Source organism: Leptonychotes weddellii, chromosome 2, assembly GCF_054177405.1.
Source record: "Leptonychotes weddellii isolate Sample4059 chromosome 2, ASM5417740v2, whole genome shotgun sequence".
NCBI classification, from domain to species: domain Eukaryota; kingdom Metazoa; phylum Chordata; class Mammalia; order Carnivora; family Phocidae; genus Leptonychotes; species Leptonychotes weddellii.
This window is the reverse complement of record NC_138370.1, coordinates 18,514,228-18,540,468: the sequence shown is the minus strand read 5'-3', so window position 1 is coordinate 18,540,468 and position 26,241 is coordinate 18,514,228. Positions and strand designations below refer to the sequence as shown.

The 26,241-nt window shown below is 35.1% G+C and overlaps 1 protein-coding gene across 4 annotated transcripts in view; it reads left to right on the top strand.

Moving 5' to 3' along the window:
• TUSC3 (tumor suppressor candidate 3) overlaps nt 1-7,808 on the top strand; it is a 106,354-nt gene extending 98,546 nt beyond the window's left edge. For 3 of the 4 annotated variants that reach the window (XR_014141179.1, XM_081808204.1, XM_081808193.1), the window contains one exon: nt 6,682-7,808. Coding sequence is in view for 3 of the 4 variants with exons in the window: in XM_081808193.1 (XP_081664319.1) it covers nt 6,682-6,697 (16 nt within the window). In the remaining variant the exon portion in view is untranslated. Of the gene's footprint in view, nt 1-1,462; nt 1,526-6,681 lie in introns of all 4 variants that reach the window. The other variant, XM_081808185.1, reaches the window with a different exon arrangement.
• The last annotated feature ends 18,433 nt before the right edge of the window (nt 7,809-26,241 follow it).

The following is a 26,241-nucleotide window of genomic DNA, read 5'->3' as shown; positions in this document are numbered from 1 at the left end:
GTAATTAAGAGCTCTACCTCTACACTCACACAAATCTTTGTTTGAATTTTAGATCCTCTCCACTAACTTTGGGACTTGGAGTTAGTTACTAAGTTCTGGGTCTCATTTTTCTTCATTTGGAAAATCATGCTTTAGTTTTTTTACGGGGTTGGAGACAGGCTCAGTTGTTAGGTTTGTCTCATATTATTTCTCTATCTTTTGCCAAAATATTTAACTTTATTGAGCTTCTTTCTTCATTTGTAAACTTGGTATAAGACCTAGCTCAGAATTCTGTGGGGATAAGTTACATGATCACTTTGTAATGCCTGAAATGTAGTGGGGATCTCACTAAATATTTACTTCACCTCCTTCTTAACCTGTACAAGCCCTTCAACTTCAGCATCTTCATTACATTTTTGTTCAGCACTTTACTTCATTACATTGTTCATTAAGTATTCATACATAACCATTTTATATATTAAAGTCATGTTCATTCTGTAATATCGTGATATATTTTAGAGAAGTGTCTTTGAAAATACCTTTTTGTATCTGCAAAGTGCTGTGCGCATAGTAGGTGCTCATCATATTAATTTACTATTTAACTCAGAAACATTTTTTCTTTATTATCTAAATGCAACAGGAACCATTAAGATAGAAACAGTGAAAAGAAGAGTACTGGTTTACCACATTGTACAACTCCACCTCGTGGGGTGGTCAGGTTATTCCACACACCTAAAGGGATGTGTGCTGTGTGGAAAGATAATTATTCCAGAAACTGGAGCTACAAAGATACTTACTGCAAACTCAGATTGAGTCTTAGCTGGCTGGCATCAAATAATAAAAATATATTTTAATTAAGCTTATAATGGACATAGAAACTATCTTCTATTGTCTTTAAAAAAATACTTTTAATTCCTGATGTCTTTGGCTATTTTGAGAGATAATGAATAACCAAAAAAAAAAAAAAAAGGAATGACATTCACTAATGGAAAGTACAGAATAACAGCTAGAAATGAGAGACATTCATATGAATTTTGAGGAAAGTATGATAGTGAACAAGCATAGCAAGGCATAAAAAATCCCAGGGTATACAGTATAGCAATCTCACATTCATTTCTATATCTTACATGTATATCTTTCATCTGTAGAGAAAATATTAAATATAATCTTGAACTGTACAAATAGAAAAATAATATCGAAATAATGTGGTGATCAACCCACAATACCTATCACTGATAAGAATTTCACTGGGATTGTCTTTCTCCTGCTGAGTTCCAGCTTTGAAGAATGACATAAAGGACCGAAGATTTAGAGAGGATTCGGAGAAGAGCTGGAATGCTCTAAAGGCACCATTGTCTGGCCCCTATCTTATCTAGATAAGGAATACAGTGCTAAATCTTGTAATAATATTTTGCAAATGGAAATTGAATCTTAAGGACTATTTTTTCCATATTGTTGTATTTCACTGTGGTGTATTGGAAAGTGATCTGGACTTTGAGTGAGAAGATGTGATTTGGACCATGGCACTTTAAAACTATAACCTCAGGCAAGTCTTTTAATCTTCTCTGAGCCTCAGTTTTCCTCATCTTTCAAATAAAGACCATAATATTTCTCTCATACGTAAGACAAGTTGTAGCAAACTATTGTTTTACAGATGTAAGATAACTTTTAACTGTGAGACCCTACATTCCAGTCTTAGGCTGTTGTACTTCGCTGTAGAGATAAGCCCTCAGGTACAGGTGTCTGCAATAGACTTTGACCCGTGGAATTAACCATTTGACAAACAGTAGGTTTTTAAAATACTCCCATATATGCATAGGCGCTCCACTCCAAACAAAATATAATTTCATTTAGTTACTTCTCTTAGAACTTTAGGGAGGAAAGCAGAACTAAAACAAATGACAAAAATACATTTCATTCTGCCTAGGACAAATGTAGTCACGTCTCTCTTTCCACTAACAAACAGTATAAATTTTAATTTCCAAGATAGTAAGACAAGATACAAATCTTTTAAGTATGTCCTAAGATTTTTAATCAGCACTTGGTAATTTCATAACTAGATAGTAGGAACCTCTATATGAAAGAAAATAATTTCTGTAGAAAATTGTTTTTTGCTTTTCTTTTACATTTTGTACTGCTCGTTCCAACCCCTCCAGCCTCACAACACACGGTCTGAACAGACATGCACAAAATAGCTCCTAGAGGGTGAGTTCCATCTTGAAAATGCAACTTTTGTACTTTGACAGAAACTCCACCATTCAGCAACCGATTGAAAACAGTAAAAACATAGGCAGCTCCTGTGGTCTAAAAGACATTTTTCTTCTTCACCTATCCCCCAACCTTATTCCACACACTAGCTTTATTATTCTTTTTCCCCCAGACATAGTATCCACCTTCCTGATCATGCCTAATTATTAATAACCATGCTATGAAAGCTGTTACTAAGTCTCTCAGTTTAGGCTGCGTGGAGAAGTGGCCTTAGCAGTAGTGAGACTTAACTGTTGTTGCCCTGTGTAACCATAGATCTAGAAAGGTTTGCATCCCAAAGATCGTGTTCTGTTCTCCTCATGAAGCCTTCAATTTCTCTAGGCCTTTTTTTGGATTGCTGACTTCAGACTTGAAAATTTTTCTGGGTTCAGTAATCTTCTATTACGAAGCAGAGAAGCAGGCTAAGGAGGACTGGCTAACAGCCATAATGTACTTCTCTCTTGCATCCCCTTAGCACATTTATGAATATAAAATAAAGGTTAAGAAAACCCTAACAACAGTGAATCATTGAGTTCCACTAACTGCAAGGCCAATTGAACAGTTCAACCAGTGGACGATCCATGCTCTGAGTAAAGAAGCGAGGCTTTTCCTCCCTTCCACACTTTCTTTTCAATACCAGAATGAAATCTGAGTAACTGCCCCTTAATCATATAAATGATTTCTGTAAGACAGAGTGTCATGTCTCCATTAGGTCTCCCTGGCTCTTCCCCAGTCAGAGAATAGGAAGTACAGTACACAAGAAAATTCTGTCCATCTGAAGAGCTCAGAGAATTTAACCAGCTCCCAGTTGGACAGAATTCATTTAAGAGCACTGTGGACACACTGTTTTTTTTTTAAACACCAACAACAGATAGTTTAAGGTAAGTAAAAACAAAATGCAAGCCATTATTTCATGCCTACTTAGATTTTTCACAGGAAGAAAAAAGGAATAAACATGCTTTACATATAATACGGGTCTCCAGTGACCACCCAGTGACCAAATCCAGAGGTTTTTTCTCATTCTACAACAGCTTAGTTGAGTGGTTTCAACAGAGACTTACAGCCCACAGTGTGTATTCACTTCCTGGCCTTTTACAGAAAGTGTATGGACTCCTCATACTGAATATACTCCCCATACTGAACCTAACACACTGTTATTTTCAATCTTTGGCACCTTTCTTCATTCCTGTAGCCTAGGCTACTATCTTTTCATTTAACTTGTTTTCAAAGTCAGAGTTTTGCTTTGTTTTTCAATTCCTGTAACACTTGGACTTGCCATCATATCAAGTATGTCTGTGTTATACTTAATTGTGTCCAGGTCTTACTCTCCTTTAGGTAAGAAACCTAATGGCCATGACTTTTAGTCATTACATGTCTTACAATACCCTTCTATACACAATATTCTTATACACAATAAATGGGCAATAAATCTTTGCTGAATACTGATTGAGACAGACATTTTTTGCCTCAACTTTGAGAAAATAATTACCATTTTAAATAATGTTTCTCTAGAAAAACTTACTTGGAATTTCAAATAATAACCTTGCTACAAACTTTTGGAACATCACTTTTCTGCAAGTCAAGGACCACATTTTTATGTAAATCCTGAATGTTAGTATGAGGGAATAATTAGGAAAGAACCAAACTTGCAAGTTTTTGGAGATCTTCATCCCATTCCTTCTTTGTATACACAATGCCTGTCTGCATCCCTGATGTACTTTCAAGCGGTAATCAAATTACACAGACCAGAAGGGAATAGTTGCATCCCTTCAAGCTAGAAAAAGAGGGAGTTTCTGGGGCATATTCATGCTGGTTCTAGTCTGCTCTCTCATCTTTCTGTGTACAAGTCTCTAGACTTGACATGTAGCCTCCCATCTTCTGTTGCTGCTTGAGTCAGTTGACCAGTCACTTCAAATTAAGCTAGCTACAGTAGTCAGTGTTAACACATGTACACACTACCATGACCTGTGAAGAGAATCATTCATGACAGAGGGTAGAGGGGAGTCCAGGCAGAAGTTGGTGGTGGTACCCAGGGCAGCTGCTCCCGCTCTGAAGAACCCAACCACAACACTGAAAAATACATTCCAAGAAAGAGGAGTATATTTGGGTTTTGGTATTCAACAGTTTCCATGTTATAAAAGTATTTTTAAACATTTTTACAATAAGCATTACTAGGAAAGATACTATCCAAGCACTATTAGAAACATAAATATAGGAGAACTGTTACATTATACATCAAAATTACTAGACAGGTAAATGTGAAAAGAAAAAATCACGTCAGAACCTGACAAATAGGAATGAGGGACTAATCTCGAGTGATGAAATCCATATAAAACACTCATACTGGAATATACCTTGGATGTTTAATATTAATACTGAATGATTACCTAGAGAATAATAGTTTATGCTTTTCTAAGAAAGATTTTAACAAACATTTTTGACACACTTCGATCTTTCCAATGTCTTGAACAAACACTTGTAAGTTTTTAACTTTTTATGAAAAAGATTTTAAATATAAAAGAACAGGTAGTCTGTTAAACTTATCCTTTATTGTAAGACAATAGGATCGCGTTCAAGATAAAATACGTATTTGTCATTGCATAATAAAATGTAAACAAAAGATTGTCTTAACAGCTTTTTTTAGAAAAAATAAGTATTTTAGTTTGGGAAAAATCCCTAGTGTGAACCAATAGTGTGGTAACTAAGGATTCTTCGTTTATTTTAATAATAAGATACAGAGATCCTTTTATTTTGTGAATTTAACAACATCTAAAAATCAGAATCTTTTGGACTTTTCTAGGGCTATAAAGTTAGGAAGTATAAAATAATCGTAAGGGTCACATTACTGTTTTTGCTTTTATGGTATAGTATTTTTAGCAGTGATAAAAGGTGATCTTTAATGCACACAGCTGGAAATGTTTAGACCAGTTAAAAAATAAATAAACCCTACAAATTCTCAGTTTTCTTAAGTCATAATTTTTTCAACTTTAAGTATTTTATGATCAAGTTTTCTTTTCATCATTAACCCTCATTCTTCACTTAGTCTTTAATCTTTAGGGGAACTTAAAGGCAGGAAATGCCAGAGTTCATCTACAAAGGACACATCTCTGCGCACTGCCATCAGTGTTAGGGATTATTTGGATTGACTAGCAGCCACTGCTTACCGCTCTGAGCAAGTTTCCCTGCTGACACTCTTCTTCATGAAGATGGTTACCCTTACAGGATCGCAGTCATAACTAGTTATTTTGAAAAATAGAAGCAAGGTCTTATTGCATTGAGGGATCAGCACGTGGTTTCTAGCCTTTAATAATTCCTCAGAAATGGAGTACTTATTTTAGTTTGTATAGCCTTTTTATTTTATAATTTTGTATTATATTTATTTTTATTTTATATTATATAACATTTTAAGTATTATTAAATACGTGTTTGAGCACATAGTGTCACTAGGGTCACTAGGTTGATAAAATACGAGCACTGTAAAGAACTTTGGAGATCAACCAACCAAACATTCTTTTCACTAATGAGGAAACCGAGGTTCAGAAAGACAAAGAAATATATCCCTAGGATATTAGGATTTAAACATCCAGATGTTAAACTTAAGAAACTAAACAGTTTTCCAACTACGTGGCTTTCCCACTATAGCAACAATTAATTTCATTTTTGTTTTAATATTTGGTTAAAACATGGTTTGTCTCTGGTTGTCCTGCAAAGTTGTATTGTCAAGACAAAAAACAAAAAACCTTGCCACGTGTTAGAAAAAAGGTAAAAATATCAAGCAGAAACTTAGTAAATGTTATTTAAATTGACTTACCATCTTACAACTTATATTTCTGTTCATAGATTAAAACTTTGCTTAGGGAAGTTAAAAAAAATAGCTCCCTTTTACTTATTTCTATCTGTACAAGCAACTATGTACAGCTATTTATGTACTCAGAATCTAATGACACTCAATTCATAAATACATTCTTTTTGGTTGTACAATATATTTCAGCTATAAATTTCATTAAAAAACATCAAGCGTTTAGTTATTTTATGTAAATGAATGAATTATAGATTGAAGATTCTTTTTAAGACATTGAAATGACCCACTTCAAATCTTTGTTTTAACCTACACTTTTTGTTCCTCTTACTTACATTACCAGTTTAAATGCTGGTTTAACTACTGCTCTAAGCAACAATGAAAGTGGCTCACAGAAAGAAATAGGGTATTTTACCCAAACTTAAACACTGCTAGTTCAAGTTCTTATCAGCATCCTCTCCCAGCCCTGGCCTATTCTCACAAGTGTTGACCCCATTCCAAGAACTAGTTCAGAGAAATTGCCCTGATAAAAAATTAGAATGGGATGAATATAATTATGACATTTTTATATGCTATTTACATGTACTATTTTAGAGTGAATAAAAAGTATATTGTGTTTTCCTTATTTTCAGCATACAATTTTCTTTCTTTTTCAGCTTTTTAATTAAATGAAGCCAAGTGGGATTTGCATAAAGTGAATGTTTACCATGAAGATAAAGTGCTCCTGAGATATAGTTTGAATTCTTGAGTTCATTTCCATGTTGTGATAATTCTAGCTTATTCTTGTATAATTTTTGAAATGTGTTTTCCTAGTGAATTTAATTTATAGAAGTGGATGGTTAAATTTCATATTAGCACTGGAAAGAACAAAGGAAATACTGAAGTGTTTTCAAGCATATTATATTCAGTATATGCTATAGGACTGAAATAAATGACAATGTAATTACGAATTCATGTGTTAGAACTGTTCACTCATTAGTAAAGAAAACCACAATGTTAGTAAGGGAAAACTATGAAATATATGTTAAAGAATCCTTAAGGTTGTACAGAGATAAGGTATATGCATGATATGTCACGTACTGAAAAATTATACTCATTGTTATTTCAGTATAAAGGATGTGTGTATGGTTACAGATGTTTTGTTCTTATTAATCACAATTAGATAAAGAGGGAGCTGGATGAATAGTGCCTGCAACTTGGAAGCCTAACCTGGGAAATGGAGGTTTTCCCAGAACATAAATTTTAAAGCAAACAGGACTAAATCAATAAGCTTGAAAGCATCAGGTGATAGAAGCAACACACCAAAACTAGAAATTAATTCCTCTCTAACTTTAGAAGAGTCACCCAGGAATCCAGACTTGTAACTGCAAAACTAACCCATGATGGCCATTTCCCCCGTGTGTTATATGGAAAAAGTTTGCCATCAAAACTTCATTCCCTGAATCCAGATGAAAATTATCCTATACATGAATGAGTCAGTGAAGCTTTCTCGAAAACCAAGTATAGGAGTCTAATCATTCTTATGTTTGCATATCCTCTTTTAGTTTATAAAGCACTTTTGCAAATGTTATCTTTTTTCTTTACAACAACCCTGTAAATTAGACGGGAAATATAAATTTTGTCTGATTTACAGAAGTATTAGAAGCTGAAAGCCAAAAAGAATAGAAAAATAGAGCTTCTAACTGGGCTTTCAAACTCTGAAACCTGAATTTTTATTTTCTGTGGTGCTGAAGAATAATTTAAAAATGCAGTCAGTTCAATAAACTTTTTTCCTTTTTCTTAAGGTTTTGTTATCTAATTTTCATTAAAATCTAAATAATAGAACACGGAGAACTTTGTTAGTTAGGAGTTTCAGGTATACAGTCTCAACAGGAACCAAGAGCACATCTACTGAATTTACTTATTTCATACCTTTATGAAATTCAATAAAGAAAGAATGGGAAATATAAATCCTGCAAGGGTATATGAAGCTAAGTTCCAGGGCAATATGTGTGCTAGCAATAAGTTATCTTGTCAAAACAGGATATTCAGTGAAAATTGCATAATAACTCAGAACTATGTTCACCTTACCACATATTCCCAAATCTATTATTAAAAAGCACATTAAGTCCCCTAGTTCCTGTTCAAAGTGTGATAAATTTAGTACTGGAATGACATTTATGGAAAAGCATTAAGTGATCATGATCATTTGTTTAATGCCTATCCCTAGGTAGCACTTGACCTGTAAATGTAAATCCATTGAGTATTTTTACATTTTCTAAGGTTCATTCAGAACAGGTATTACAATTGGAGTCTGAGACCAAATTTTACGTGTAAACATATCTTTATTATAATTATTTTTGTTTGTCCCCTTAAGGCTCAAAGTTGTTATTAAACAACATACATTTCGTTTGTCTATAAAGCTTTAATATAGTGTTCAGTCACGACCAAAGTCAGACAATGACCAAGGTAAGGAGAACGTCCCTATTCCAGATTAGTAAAAGTTTTATAGCCTATATTATATAATTTCCTCTCAGTAATTATATGCCTACAACAAAAACAGTCTTTTAGCATTTTACAGCTAGAGAGCTGTCACTTTTCTATAGACTGTTGTTGCATTAGGGAAGTGATTCTAGAGGGAAATAAACTGCCTCAAGACAAGTTGTTCTGGAAAGTGCTATAGGCAAAACTACAAAGAGTGGTTCAAATGTAGTTTCCTTTCAGAATTTAGCATATGGAAAATCACATATGTAATATAGGCTATCTTTACCTTTGCCAAACAAATTAAATTGAAAAATTAATTCTTACCTGGTATGCTGTATCCTCCAATGTCACTTTTCAACCAGATTCACTGTATTGAAGGCTCCCTTAAATACTGATTATATGTTGAATGGTCTTCAGTTAGAATAAAAAGAATTGCTTTCCTACTTAGAGGAGAAAATCTTAACATAAAATTCCATCTAAAGGAGTTTAATTTCTAACAACGTCTGATGAATAAAATGTTGCATTTTGCTCAGCATACTGTTCCTTGCATCAGATATCCACATGAGTAAGCCCAATAGTGTTGTGTGTTTACTATAATTTTCTTTTGTGTATAAAGTAATATCCTTTGTCAATTAACAATTCAGCAAACATGGTGATTTGGGGAGATTAGATCTTGTAACCACAGAACCTCCCTAAGGGTACATGAAGGGAGTAGTTATTTCTAAATAAGGCATGACATATTATTTTGAGATCAAAGACAGTAAACATGGTGTTTTAAGAAGTACTGGTAATAAAGGCAAACATTAACTAGAGCATCTAGCAACAAAACATTTGAATGGACTTTTGGAGACAATGTTCCTAAGAGCTCATTAACATTCCATTTAAAATATTAAAACAAGAGGATTTTCATATTCTAGCAAGAACCTGTATTGGGTCAAACTAATTATTGTTCTGATAGTATTTTTTCTAATAGTGGGAAAAGGGTGAGCATAGTAGTCACACTACAAGGATACAAGTGTGTTCATGCTAGCCCCTCAATTCCCTTATACGATTCATGAGTATGTGTCATTTATGAATTTTTCTATACTCCTTTTTTTTACCTACTTATGTCTGAAATATATATGCAATGTTTTTATCATATAACTAACAGTGTAAGTATTCACTAAGTTTTAATAAAGCATCACACATTCAGACTATAATAGGAAAAATCAGGTCACATTCAGCCAAATGTTGGTGTGTCTGTTTCCACTAAAAATTATGCATGCTTATAGGCAATGAAAATGGCAGAATGAGGAACTCTAAGGACCCATCCATTCCACAGAAACACTAGAAAGACTGGCAGAAACTGTCACTCAATATTGTTCAAAGTCTGGAAGATAATGTAACATAAATCAAATGAAAGCTTAAACAAAAAATGACTGAAACTCAGATGGATAGCTTAATAGCATTTATATTAGTCTTTCTTCATCCTCCTCCCCAGTCAGTAGTGGAGGAGGATGAAAAATTGCAGCCTGTAACTGGTATAGGGACCTGATTCTACAGGAGGCAGAATGCTCCTGTTCCCAAGGAATAGTGTTTATTTTGACCTGGGGGCTACTGGGAGAATTCAAGCAAGGGGTTCACCTTTGTTTCACCTAACTCAGAAGTTTCTCAGGGTGTTGCTACAAGAGTGTGTTTCTCCAAAATACTGAAAAGGAAATGAACTTGTCCTGCCTAAGGCAAGAGTTAAGAGTTGTGACAGACAATAGACACATGGCTGAGGCCTGAATGAAAGGAAGAGCTGGAGAGTGCAGTACTTTGGGGAATAAAGGCTTTGAAAAGCTGCCACATGCCAAAACCCAGATCAGTATACATCCTCAGAAAAGATCTGAGAAGACCCTAGGCTTTTACTTCTTAATGATGTTTACACCCAGCCCAAGTAAGACTTGTGAAGGCTAGAGCATAGTTCTAAATCCCTGGATAAGTACTGATGGCGTGACCCAACAAAGTCAATCTGCAAAGCCCAGGGAACTAGTTTCTTTTATTTCTTTTTCTTTCTTTTGTCTGCAGGCACTTAAGGACAGCTCTGTCAAACCGCTAGCTGACCACTAATTAAATACAAACTTCAGAGACCACACATGACAAGGAACACTATTTTTATAAAAATAGCTTTGAAAATTCACTAAATAACTACAACTTAGATCAAGCAACAAAACTAATTCTAGAGAGGGAGCAGAATCCAATTTCCAGAGTTGCTACATTGGAATATTTAGAATGACCAGTTTGAAAAAAAGCATACAGAGAAACTAAAAAGCATACAAAGAAAGAGGAAAGAGGTTAACACTGTCCTTAAAGCAGAAATTCGCTTGCTAAAAACTTTAACAGTCTTTAATGTATTCAAAGAACTAAACCATAGACAAAGGAACTGAAGGAAACAAATGAACAATGCATCACCAAATAGAAAATATCAACAAAGAAATAGAAATTATAAAAGGAGTCAAATACCAATTCTAAAACTGAAAAACCATAATTGAAAAATTTGCTAGAGGGACTCAACAGAACACACAAATCAGACACAGTGCATGAAATGTAATTTGACAATAATCTCATAAAAAGCAAATGGCTAGAATTGTAGAGGAGCAGTTCTTGTATATTGTTGAATGTAAGCTGCTATTCCAACTAGACTGTTATAAATTTAATATAAACCACAGAGTAGTAATGGAAGAATTGAGTAAATATATATCACATATAGAAAACAAGTTGTAGAATGACAGAAGTCCCTATCAGTAATTTCTTTATAAATGCACTAAACATTCCAACTAAAAGCAGAGATCTGTGAAGGATTTTTAAAGTATGATATAACTATATAAAATTATATACCAAAATAAATCTCAAATCAATACCCTAACTTTATGCCTTAAGGACCTGGAAAAGGAAAAGCAATCTAAACCCAAAGGCAGCAGAATGAAGGCAATAATAAGGATTAGAGGAGAAATAAATATGATAAAGAATAGAGAAGAGAAAAAGTCAATCAAAGCAAAAGTTGGGTCTTTGGAAAAAGCAACAAAATTGAGAAACCTTCAGCTACACTAATAAAAACAAAATAGTTCTCAAACTTCTAAAGTTAGAATGGAAAGTAGGAATGAAAATTAACACCTATCCTACAGAAATAAAAAGGGTTATCAAAAAGTTCTATAAAGATATTTCAGGAAAATGGTATTGGGGGAGGATCCTGAGCTCACCTCTTCTTACAGACAAATCAAGGCATGACCTACATATAATGCAACTCTCTGAAAGTGACATAGTGAAAATGACAGAAAACAGAGACACAGTGGGAACCCACAAGCAGGAGGGATAGTAGAGGTATGAAGGTCATCCATGAGGAACAAAGGGATCAAGTCCCATATGGGACACCCCCAGCCCTGGGGACCTGCACCAGGAAGGTGAGCCTCCTAACAACTAGCAGGGCTTAACTCTGGGACCTCTGCAACTCAGTGGGGCTTAACTCCACCTAAATGCAGTCAGGACTGGCATTTTCCCAAAAGCAACTACCACCCCACTACACCTGGCAGGCAGCCCCAGCCAGGACCAGCACTCCTTGAGAGCAACTCTTGCCCTGGCGAAGGGGAAGCCAACCCCATTCACCAACACTTCCACAGCATTGTGACCCAGTCACAGTAGGAAGGGCCCTACAGGATGCCTTCTACATAAGGCCACTCCTTCAAGACCAGAAAACATAGCTCACTTCCTTAAAGCACAGAAACAGAGACAGACAAAATAAGATTATGTTCCAAACAAAAGAACAAGGCAAAAAACTCCAAAAAATACTAAATGAAACAGAAATAAACAATCTATCTGATAAAGAGTTCAAAGTAATGGTCGTAAAGATACTCACTAGACTGGAGAGAAGAATGAATTACTCGGTGAGAACAACAAAAAGAACATACAAAAACCATTCAGAGCTGAAGAATACAATAACAAATGAAAAATATGCTAGAGGGAATCAACAGCAGATTAGAGGATGCAGAAAAACATACAGTGATGTGGAACACAGGATAATGGAAAGAACCCAACCTGAACAGCAAGAAAAAAGAAGTTTAAAAATGAGGATATGTTAAGCGATCTCGGCAACAACATCAGGTGTACTAATATTTGCATTAAGAGATCCAAAAAGAGAGAAAAAGAAAGTGGCAAAAAATTTATTTGAAGAAAATTTCCCTAACAGGAGGGATCAGGCATCCAGCTCCAGGAACCACAGAGCTTCAAACAATATGAACATAAAGCAGTCCATACCAAGACACATAATAAAGTCAAAAATTAATAAAGAGTATCTTAAAAGCTAAAAGAGAAAAGCAAATAGTTACAGACAGTGGAAACCCTATAAGGCTATCAACTCATTTTTCAGCAGAAACCTTGAAGTCCAGAAAGGAGTGGCATGATATATTCAAAGTGCTGAAAGAAAAAAGCATACAACCAAAAATATTCTACCCAGCAAGATTATCATTCAGAGTTGGAGGAGAGAAAGAATTTCCAAGACAAAAGTTAAAGGTGTTCATCACCACTAAACTGGCTTTACAAGAAATGTTAAAGGGACTTCTTTCAGTGTGGGGGGGGGGAGGCCATAACCAGAAGAAAATTGTGAAAGAAAAAAATGTCATTGGTAAAAGTAAATATACAGTAAAGGTAGTACATCAAATACTTACAAAACTAGTATAAAGGTTAAAAGACAAAAGTAGTAAAACCAATTATCTCTACAAAAATTAGTAAAGAGATACACAAAATAGATGTAAAATATGTTATATACATAAAACATGGCAGGGGGCAGGGAGTAAAAATATAGCCTTTTAGAGTATGTTCAAAGCCAACTGATCAACTTAATATAGGAAGTTATTTACTAACCTCATGTTAAGCACAAACTAAAAATCTATAATAGACACACAGAAAAATAAAGAAAAAGGAATTAAGCATAACACTAAAGGCATCAAATCACAAGAGAAGAGAGCTAGAGAAGAAAGAACAGTTGACAATAAAAACAACCAGAAACAATTATCAAAATGGCAATAGGTACATAGCTACCTATAATTACTTTGAAGCATTAAGTCCATTTACATTTAATGACATAGGGTGCATGAAAGGATAAAAAAAAAAAAACTATATGCTGTTAAAAAAGACTCACTTTAGTACTAAACATACAGACTGAAAGTGAAGGAATGGAAAAAATAGTCCATGCAAATGGAAGCAAAAAATAAAAAATGAGATAGCAGTACTTATATCAGACAAAATAGACTTTAAACAGACTGTAACAAGAGAAAAAGAGGGCCATTACATAATGCTGAAGGGACCAACTCAACTAGAGGATATAACAATTGTAAATATCTATGCATCCAACATAGAAGTGTCTAAATTTATAAAGCAAACTTAACAGATGTAAAGAGAGATTCACAGTAATATAATAAGAGTACTTTAACACCCCACTTAGACCAATGAATAGATCACCCAGACAGAAAATCAATATGGAAACCAGTGGCATTTACAGATAAGTACAAAACATTTTATTCAAAAAGCAGAATACACATTCTTTTTAAGTGTGCATGGAACATTCTCCAGCATAGACACGTTAGGCTACAAAACAAGTTTCAATAAATTCAAGAGACTGAAATCATATTAAGTATCTTTTCTGACCACAACACTATGAAACTAGAATTCCAAGAAAAATGGGGGAAAAACACGTGGAGGCTAAACATTCTACTAAACAACCAATGGGTCAAAGAAAGCAAAGAAGCAAATAAAAATTACCTGAATGCAAATGAAAATGGAAACAATAGTTCAAAATCTTTGGGATGCAACAAAAGCAGTTCTCAGAGGGGAATTTGTAATGATACAGGCCTACCTCAAGAAACAAGAAAAATCTTAACAGTCTAGCCTTGCACCTAAAGGAACTAGAAAAAGATCAAAGCCCAAAGTTAGTAGAAGGAAGAAAAGATTAGAGTGGAAATAATAAAAATCAGAGTGGAAATAAATGAATAGAGACTGCTAAAGAAAACAGAATCAATGAAACTAAAAGCTAGTTCTTTGAAAAGATAAATAAACCTTAGAGTCATCAAAAAAAGGGGCGGGTGGAGGAGGACTCAAAATCAGAAATAAAAGAGAAGTTATAACCCTCACTACAGAAATACAAAGGATTATAAGTAACTCTTATGACAAATTGTATGCCAACACATTGGAAAACCTAGAAGAAATGGGTCAATTCCTAGAAACAAAATCTTCTAGGACTGAATTGGAAAGAAATAGAAAATCTGAAAAGACTGATTACTACTAATGAAATTCAATCAAAAAACTCTCAACAAATGTTCAGAATCATATGGCTTCACAGATAAATTCTATAAAATATTTAAAGAAAAATATGTATCCTTGTCAAACTATTCCTGTATGTATATATAGAGAGAAGCAATGCTTCTACCTTAATTTTATGAGACTAGCATTGTCCTCATACCAAAACCAGACAAGGACACTACCAGACAAACAAACAAAAAAGTTACAGACCAATATCCCTGATGAACATAGATGCTAAAATTTAATAAAATATTAGCAAAACAAATTTAACAATATATGAAAAGGATTATTCACCATAATCAGTAGGGTTTATTCTAGGGATACAAGCATAATTCAACCTCCCAAATCAATCAACATGATACAACACATTAGTGAAATGAAAGATTAAAAAAAAAATTCATGTGATCATTTCAATAGATGCAGAAAAGGCATTTAATAAAATTCAACATCCATTCAAATTAAAAAAAAGGAAGAAATAAAACCCTCTCAACCAGATATGAAGAGAGGGAACATAACAGAATACGGGTCATTCATATATGAAAACACATAGCTAAAAACATACTCGATGACTCAATGGTAAAAAGCTGAAAGCTTTTGCTCTGAGATCAGGAATAAGATAAGGACGTGTTCCTTAGAAACGTATAATCTTTCAAGATTGAATCAGGAATAGAAAATCTGAACAGATTTTCATTTTCTAGGAACAAGATAAGTCCACTATCCCCAATTTATCCAACAAAGAATTGGAAATCTTAACTACAGAAATTAGAAAGTCATCCAAATTGGTAAGGAAGAAGTAAAACTGTCACTATTTGCAGATGACAGGACCCTATTCATAAAAAGCCCTAAAGAGGCCACCAAAAACTATAGAATAAATGAACTCAGTAAAGTTGAAGGACAGAAAATTAATACACAGAAATCTGTTGCATTCCTATACACTAATAATGAACTAGCAGAAAGAGAAAATTTAAAAACAACCCCATTTACAATTGCATGAAAAAGAATAAAATACCCAGAGATAAGTTTAACCAAAGAGGTGAAAGAAAGACCTATACTCCGAAAACTATGAGACAATGATGAAGAAATTTGAAGACCACACACACACACACAAATGGAAAAATATACTATGCTTATGGAGTGGAAGAACACTGTTAAAATGTCCATAAAAGCCAAAGCAATATAGAAATTCAATACAATCCCTATCAAAATACCAACAGTATTTTTCAACAAAATTCAAACAAGTAATTGTAAAATTTATATGGAACCGCAGAAGACCAAAAATAGCCAAAGCATTCTTGAGAAGAAAAAAAAGTAAAACAAAACAAGCAGAAGGTATCATAAACCCAGAACTTACACTACAAAGCTACAGCTATCAGACGAATTTGTTACTGGCACAATAGACACATAGATCAATGAAACAGAAACAAACCTACACCTATATGGGAATTAACCAACAAAGGAGAAAAGAACTTAAAGTGGAGGAAAGATAGTCTCTTCAATAAAAGGTGTTGAGAAAACTGGACAGCTACATGCAAAAGAATGAAAGCAGACCCCTTTCTTATTACTACACACAAAAATAGAATTCAAATGGATTAAAAACCTAAATATGAGACGTGAAACCATAAACCTTCTAAAAGAACACATAGGAAGTAAACTCCTGGTCATCAACCTCAGCAGTATTTTTCTGGATCTATCTCCCCAGACAAGGAAAACAAAAAACAAAAAATCATAACTAGGCTTATATCTAACTAAAAAGCCTTTGCAAGGTGAAGAAAATCATCAACAAAACTAAAAGGCAACTTACCGAATGGGGGTCAGATATTTGCAAGTGATATATCTAATAAGGGGTTAATATATGAAGAACTTATACAATTCAACACCACAAAAATTCTGATTAAAAATGAGCAGAGGACTTGAATAGACATTTTACCAAAGATACACAGATGACCAACACATAAAAAGATGCTCAACACATCAGGGGAATGCAAATTAAAACGACAATGAGCTATCACCTTACACCTGTCAGAATGGCTATTACCAAAAATTCAGGAAATAACAAGTGTTGGTGAGGATGTGGAGAAAAGGGAGTCCTTTTGCATTGTTAATGGGAATGTAAATTGATACAGTCATTATGGAAAAACACTATGGAACTTGGTCAAATAATTAAAATTAGACCATACAGTTAGTAATTTCATTTCTGGGTGTTTACCCAAAGAAAATGAAATGCTAATTTGAAAAGATATATGCATAGAGGTCTGTTTATTGCAGCATTATTTATCCAAGATATGGAAGCAACCCAAGTATTTATCAGTAGATGAATGGATAAGGAAGAGGTGTATATATATATATATATATATATACTCAATGCAATATTTGTATCTAAAGACAAATGAAATCAGATCTGGGGAAAATGGTGGAGTAAAGGGATCCTAAGCTCACCTTGTCCCATGAATACATCTTTACAACATCCACATTAACATAAATAATCCAGAAAACAACCTGAAGACTGATAGAACAGACTCACCACAGCTTATCTAGAGAAGAGACCACATTGACAAAAAGTAGCAAGGGCAGAGACATTGTCAGGAATCAAAGTGAGCCACAAGACTGACCTTGGGAGAAAAGGACACTACAAGCACAGAGAAGAGAAAGGAGCAGACCCCGTACAGGCACCCCAGGCGTGGGGAACACACACTAGAAGACAAATCCCATGACATCTGGCTTTGAAAACCAGAGGAACTTAACTTTGTCAATTTTTACTATCAGTGGGACCTAACACCAAGAACTTTAAAAATCAGTGAGCAGAGCTCTGTGAGAGCTGGACAGCAAGAGGAAACAGTATCTGCCCTCAAAGAGATGGCACAAAACAAACCAATGCCACTAAGATACAGCACAGAAACAGGAATTTGAAAAATGCCAGGGATATACAGGCAGGAGATTTATTTACTAATCCCAGAACAAACACAACAGGATCAGGGATCTTTAGGAGACTTCAAAAACAAAAGAGCTGTAAGCCACCATTTCACTCCCATGCTCCCCCCATCTCATCAAGATAAATGGACATCTGCAAGAACCAGCATAACCACTCCACTTAGCTTCCAAACCACACAGCCTAACCCCACAATTGCCTTCTGATCCGCCCCATCGAATCCACCTCACTTGGCAGGAGTCCATCTGAAGTGGCACCATAATAGTGGCATTGTGCAAGCAGTCTGGAAAGGGGCCACCACCACTCCAAAGTGACTCCTGCCCTGGGGAAAAGGTAACCACACACACCAGTTTGACTGCAGCCCCAGCAGGGGCCTGACATCTGGTCTGACTGCAGGCCCAGTCCACCAACAAAAGTGTCACAGGGACAACACCATGCACTTTGTTGTGACTGCATCTTCAGCAAACATCTGATCTGACCCAACTTAAGCCCAAGGCAGCTGCAAACCGGAGCCTTAACAACACAGAGACCAAACCCTGCCCACAACAGGCAAGAGAGCCACTGCAGATGACTGAACTGAAAGCAAAAGTGTCACAGCTACAATAGGGGGCATGCAACAGACATAGGAGACACCCCTGAAGCACCAGGATCTGGTGAACAGGGAAAATTGCATGGGAGGGCACTACAGGATCTCTTCTTCACAAGGTCACTGCTTTTAAGAGCAGGAGACCTAGCTGACTTTCTTAACACCTAGAAATTGACAAAGAGTTAGACATGATGAGGTGACAGAGGAATAGGTCCTAAATGAATGAATAGGACAAAGTTATAGCAATAGAGCTAAATGAAATGGAGATAAGCAATATGCTTGATAAAGTAATGGTCACAGGGTCATGAAATTGAGACCTGCATCCAGCTCCATGCTCAGTGGAGAGTCAGCTTAGGATTCTCTCTCCCTCTCCTTCTGCCCCTCCCCACTCTCTATCACACTCTCTCTCAAATAAATAAAATCTTTAAAAATTTTTTTTAAAAAGTGGTGGTCATCATGCTCCCTTCAGTAGCACATATAGTAAAAGTAATGGTCATAAAGATACTCACTGGACTTGAAGAAAGAATGGTGAATCTCAGTAAGACCCTCAACAAAGAGATAGAAAATAAAAAAAAAAAAATTAAAAACAAAAACAGAGGTGAAGAACTCAATAACTGAAATTAAAGATACAATGGAGGGGAAACAATAGTAGACTAGAGGAAGCAGAAGGATGAATCAGCAACCTGGGGGCAGAATAATGGAGAGCAATCAAACTGGACAGGAAAAAGAAAAAAAGAATTATAAGAAATGAGAATGGGTGAAGAGAACTCAGCAACACCACCAAGTGTAATAACATTCACATTATAGTGACCTCAGAAGGAGAAGAGAAAAAGGGGCAGAGAATTTATTTGAAGAAATAATAGCTAAAAACTTCCTGAATCTGGGGAAGGAAATAGAAATCCAGATCCAGGAGGCAGAGAGCCCCCAACAAAAATCAATCCAAGGAGGTCCAACCCAAGGTGCATAATATTTAAAATGACAAAAAGTAGTGACAAAGAGAGCATTTTAAAAGCAGTAAAAGGAAACAGTAACATACAAGGTAAACCTCATAAGGCTATCAGCTCATTCTTTGGCAGAAACTTTATAGGCCCAGAAGGGAGTGGCATAATATATTCAAAGTGCTGAAAGCAAAAAACCTACAATAAGAAATACTCTATCCAGCACGGCTATCATTCAGAAAAAAAGTAGAGATAGTTTCCCAAACAAAAGTTAAAGAAATTCATCACCACTAAACCAGCCTTTCAAGAAATGTTTAAGAGGATTCTCTGAGTAGAAAGAAATGACCATAAGCAGGAATAAGAAAAGTAGGAACGGAAAAAATTTCACAGGTACATACAAACATAATAAAAGCATTATTCACTTACAAAACCAGTGTGGAGGCTAAAGCACAAAAGCAGTAAAATCAGGTATATCTATAAAGATCAGTCAAGTCGGGGCGCCTGGGTGGCTCAGTCATTAAGCATCTGCCTTTGGCTCAGGTCATGATCCCAGGGTCCTGGGATCGAGCCCCGCATTGGGCTCCCTGCTCGGCAGGAAGCCTGCTTCTCCCTCTCCCACTCCCCTGCTTGTGTTCCCTCTCTCACTGTGTCTCTCTCTGTCAAATAAACAAATAAAATCTTTAAAAAAAAAAATCAGTCAAGTGATTCACAAAATAAAAGGATGTAAAGTATGATACCATATGCCTAAACTGTGTGGATGTGTTGGGCAGGGGAGGGAGGAATAAAAACTTAGTGCTTTTTAGAATGGGTTCAAACTTAAGCAACCATCAATGTAATATAGACTGCTATATGCATAAGATATTAAAAATAAATCTAATGGTAACCACAAATCAAAAACCTATAATAGATATGCAAAAAATAAGGACAAAGGAATCCAAGTATATCACAAAAGAAAGCCAGCAAAACACAAGAAAGGAACAGAACTACAAAAACAACCATAAAACAAATAACAAAATGGCAGTAAGTACATATCTTTAAATTACTTTGAATGTAAATAGACTGTTCCAATCAAAAGACATAGGGTGACTGAATGCATTTAAAAAAAAAAAAAACCCATTTATATGCTGCCTACAAGAGACTCATTTCAGACCTAAAGACACATGCAGATTGAAAGTGAAGGAATGGGAAAGCAGTTATCATGCAAATGGAAGTGAAAAGAAAACCAAGATATCAATACTTGTTATTAGACAAAATGGACTTTAAAACAAAGACTGTAACAAGAAACAAAGAAGGACACTATATAATCATAAGAGGAACAATCCAACAAGAAGATATAACAACTGTAAATATTTATGCACCTAACATGGGAACACCCAAATACATAAAGCAGCTAATAACAAACATGAAGTAATTGATATTAATAAAATAATAGTTAAGGACCTTAACACCCCACTTAGATCAATGGATAGGTCACCCAAACAAACAAATATTAAAAAGGAAATGATGGCTTTGATTGACCTATTGGACCAGATGGATCTAAGATATAATCAGAGCATTCCATCCCCAAACCATAGAATACCCATTCAAGTGCATATGGAACATTTTCCAGAAAGATCCATGTTAGGCCACAAAACAATGCTCAGCAAATTCAAAAAGATTGCCATCATATCATGCATCTTTTCTGAACACAATGCTACGAAACTAGAAATCAACCACAAGAAAAAATCTGGAAAGACCACAAATACATGGAGGTTAAATAACATGCTACTAAACCATTAATGGGTCAACTAAACTAAAGAAGATTTGAAAAATTATATGGAAACAAATGAAAATGAAAACACAACAGTCCAAAATCTTTGCAAATGCAGTAAAAGCTGTTCTAAGAGGGAAGCTTAGAGCAATACAGGCCTACATCAAGATGAAAAATCTCAAACAATCTAACCTTATACCTAAAGGAGCTAGAAAAAGAACAAACAAACCCTCAAACCAGCAGAAGGAAGAATATAAGATTAGAGCAGAAATAAATGATATAGAAACTAAAAACAACTACAACAACAACAACAACAAAACTACAAAAATTACAATAGAACAAATCAATGAAACCAGGAGCTGGTTCTTTGTGGGGGGTGGGGGGAGGAGGGGAATCAACAAAATTGATAAAGCGCTAGCCAGACTCAAAGAGAAAGGACTCAAACAAAATCACAAATGAAAGAGGAGAAATAACCAACACCAGAGAAATACAATTGTAAGAGAGTACTGTAAAAAATCACATGCCGGGGCACCTGGGTGGCTCAATTGGTTAAGCGACTGCCTTCGGCTCAGGTCATGATCCTGGAGCCTCAGGATCGGGTCCCGCATCGGGCTCCCTGCTCGGCAGGGAGTCTGCTTCTCCCTCTGGCCCTCCTCCGTCTCATGCTCTCTCTCTCTATCTCATTCTCTCTCTCAAATAAATAAATAAAATCTTTAAAAAAAAAATCACATGCCAACAAATTAGACAACCAAGAAGAAATGGATAAATTCCTAGAAACATATAACCCACAAAAACTGAAGCAGGAAGAAATAGAAAATTTGACCAGACCAATTACTAGCAAGGATATTGAATCAGTAATCAAAAAGCTCCCAACAAACAGAAGTCCAGGGTCAGACAGCTTCACAGATGAATTCTACCAATATTTAAATTCCAAATTCATACTATTCCAAAACATACAAGAGGAAGGAAAATTTCCATATTCATTCTGAGGCCAGCATTACACTGATACCAAAACCAGATAAAGATGCCACAAAAAGAAGTGAACTACAGACCATTATCTCTGTTGAACACAGGAGCAAAAATCCTCAACAAAATACTGGCAAACTGAATCCAGCAATACATTAAAAAAATCATCACAATCAAGTGGGATTTCCTCCTGGGATACAATGGTGGTTCAATGTTTACAAATCAATGAACATGATACATCACATCAATAAGAGAAAGAATAAAAACCATATTATCATTTCAATAGATGCAGAATAAGCATTTGACAAAGTACAATATTCATTTATGATAAAAAAAAAAACCCTTAGCAAAGTAGATTTAGAAGGAACATACCTCAACATAATAAAGGCTATATATGAAAAAAGGTACAGCTCATATCATAATCAGTGGTGAAAAACAGCTTTTCCCCTAAGGTCAGGAATAAGACAAGAATGTCCACTCTTACCATTCTTACTCCACACACTACTGAAGACCTAGCCACAGCAGTAAGACAACAAAAAGAAATAAAAGCCATCCAAATTGGTAAGGAAGAAGTAAAACCATCACTATTTGTAGATGACATGACACTATATATAGAAAACCCTGGAGACTCCACCAAAAAACTACTGGAACTGATAAATGAATTCAGTAAGGTTGCGGGATACAAAATCAATATACAAACCCTGTTGCATTTTTACATACTAATAATGAAGCATCAGAAAGAGAAATTAACAATCCTATTTATAATTGCAGGAGAAATGATAAAATATCTAGGAATAAACTTAACCAAGGAGTCAAAAGAACTGTACTTTGAAAATTATAAAACACCAATGAAAGAAATTGAAGATGACATAAACAAATGGAAAGATATACCATGCTCGTGGATTAGAAGAAAAAAACATTGTTAAAATGTCCATACTATCCAAGGCATTTTACAGATTTAATGCAACCCCTATCAAAATGCCAACAGCATTTTTCACAGAAGTAAAACAAATAGTCCTAAAATTTGTATGGAACCATCAAAGCAAATAACCAAAGCAAGCTTGAAATCAAGAACACTGGAAGCATCACAGTCCCAGATTTGAAGACACAGTACAAACCATAGTAATCAAAACAGTATGGTAGTGATGCAAAAATAGACCTATAGATGAATGAACAGAATAAAGAGCCTAGAAATAAACCCATGATTATATGGTCAATTAATCTAAGATAAAGGAAGCTAGAATATCCAACGAGAAAAAGACAGTCTCTTTAACAAATGGTGTTGAGAAAACTGGACAGTTACAGGCAAAAGAATGAAACTGGACTACTTCTTTACACCATACACAAAAATAAACTCAAAATATAGAAGAAAGGCAGTAATTTCTGACATTGGCCATAGCAACATTCTTCTAGATATGTCTCCTAAGGCAAGGAAAACAAAAGCAAAAATAAACTACCAAAACTACACCAAAACAAAAAGCTTTTGCACAGCAAAGGAAATAATCAACAAAACAAAAAGGCAACCTACTGAGTGGGAGAAGATATTTGCAAATGATACATCTAATAAGGGGTTAATAACCAAAATATATACAGAACTTATACAAGTCAATACCAAACAAAAACAAAAACCTGCATCCAATTAAAAAATGAGCATGAACAGACATTTTTCCAAAGATATACAGATGGCTAACAGACACATGAAGATGCTCAACATCATTTATCAGGGAAATGCAAATCAAAACCACAGTGAAATACCACTACACACATGTGAAACCTAGCTAAAATCAACAACACAAGAAACAAGTGTTGGTGAGGATGTGGAGAGAAAGGAACCCTCCTGCACTGTTGGTGGGAACACAAGCTGGTGCAGCCACTGTGGAGAATAGTATGGAGGTTTCTCAAAAAATTAAATACAGAACTACCATATGATTCAGTAATTCTACTACTGGGTATTTACCCAAAGAACACAAAAACACTAATTTGAAAAGATATGTGCATCTCTGTTTACTGCAGCATTATTTACAATAGCCAAGATTATGGAAGCAACCCAAGTGTCCAATGATAAATGAATGGATAAAGATGATGTTATATATATCTGTGTGTGTGACACACACACACACACCATGGAATATTACTCAGCCACAAAAAAGAATGAAATCTTGCCATTTGCAACAACATGGATGGACTTAGAAGGTATAATGCTAAGTGAAATAAGTCAGAGAAAGACACATATAATTTCACACATACTTGGAATTTAAGAAACAAAACAAATGAAGAAAAAGACAAAAAAACAGACTGCTTGGGCACCTGGGTGGCTCAGTTGGTTAAGCGACTGCCTTTGGCTCAGGTCATGATCCTGGAGTCCCTGGATTGAGTCCCGCATCGGGCTCCCTGCTCGGCAGGGAGTCTGCTTCTCCCTCTGACCCTCCTCCCTCTCATGCTCTCTGTCTCTCATTCTCTCTCTCAAATAAATAAATAAAATCTTTAAAAAAAAAAAAAACAGACTGCTAAATATAGACAACAAACTGGTGGTTGCCAAGAGGAGGTGAGTGGAGGGATGGGTGAAATAGGTGAAGATGATTGACAGTACACTTAGCGTATGAACACTGCATAATGTATGGAAATGTTGAAGCACTATATTGTACACCAGAAACTAATATAACACTGCATGTTAATTATACTGGAATTAAAAAATAAATAAATGAAAATTAATAAGAATGCAATCTTACCCATTTGCAACAACATGGGTGGACCTAGAGGGTATTATGCTAAGTGAAATAAGTCAGTCAAAGGAAGACAAACACCATATGATTTCACTTATATGTAGAATCTGAAAAAAAAATGAATAACAACAACAAAAAAATAAAGTTGAACAGAGAAAAAGCTGATGGTTGCCAAAGGGGTGGGGGTTGGTGGACAGGAAAAATGGGTGAAGAGGATTCAGAGGTACAATTGTGCAGTTATAAAATAACATATGCTATGGGGGTAAAAACTCTAACATATGAAATGCAGTCAATGATATGATTTTATATGGTGACTACAGTTATTATGGTGAGCATTTTGTAACATATAATTGTCAAATCACTATGTTGTACACATAAAATATATTTCATGTCAACCTCAATTAAAAATAGAAATTTGGGACACCTAAGTGGCTCAGTCAGTTAAGCATCTGCCTTTGGCTCAGGTCATGATCCCAGGGTCCTGGGATCAAGACCTGCATTGGGCTCCCTGCTCAGTGGAGAATCTGCTTCTCCCTCTCCCTCTGCCCTTCTTCCCCGCTTGTGCTGTCTCTCAAATAAATAGATAAATATTTTTAAAAAATAAAAATTCAACCCAAAAGAGTACTATAAACAATTCTACAGCAACAAATTAGATCACCTGGATGATATAGACAAATTCTAAGAACATAGAACTACCAAAACTGAACCCAGAATAGAAAGTCTGTACAGACCTATATAACACAAAATGAGATCAGTTTTCAAAAACCTCTCAATAAATAAAAAACCCAATATGTGATGACTTGTTGGTAAATTCTACCACATTTTCAAAGATTGGTCACCAATCTTAAATTTTTCCAAAAAAAAACACAAACAGATGAGAAGTAAGCACTTCCTAACTAGTTCTATATACTCAGCATTACCCTGATACCAATACCAAAGACAATATAAGAAAATAGAAATACAGAGCAATAACTCTTATGACTATATATACATACTCAAAAAATACTGCCAAACGTAATCCAGCTGAATATTAAAAGTTTTGTACAGCATAACCATGTGGGATTTATTCCAGGAATGTAAGGGTGATTAAACATATAAAAAAATCAGTGTAACACACCCTATTGATAGAATGAAGAGGGAAGAACTACATTATGTTATGTGTTCATGCAGAAAAAGCATTCATCAAAATCCAGTACCCATTTATATTTAAAAAGATTAGACAAACTAGAAAAAAGACAACTTCAACTTGATATAGGACATTTTTGAGAAATGCCAGCTATCATACTCAGTGTTGAAAGATTTAAATCTTCCCCCCTAAGGAATATGAAAAGGTATCCCTTTTCCCCATTTCTATTCAACATTGTAGATGTTCTAAGCCATAATATTCATTAAAAAAAAAAATAATAATCAATGCACAGAAATCAGTGGCATTCCTATACACCAACAACAAGACAGAAGAAAGAGAAATTAGGGAGTCGATCCCATTTACAACTGCACCCAAAACCATAAGATACCTAGGAATAAATCTAACCAAAGAGACAAAGGATCTGTA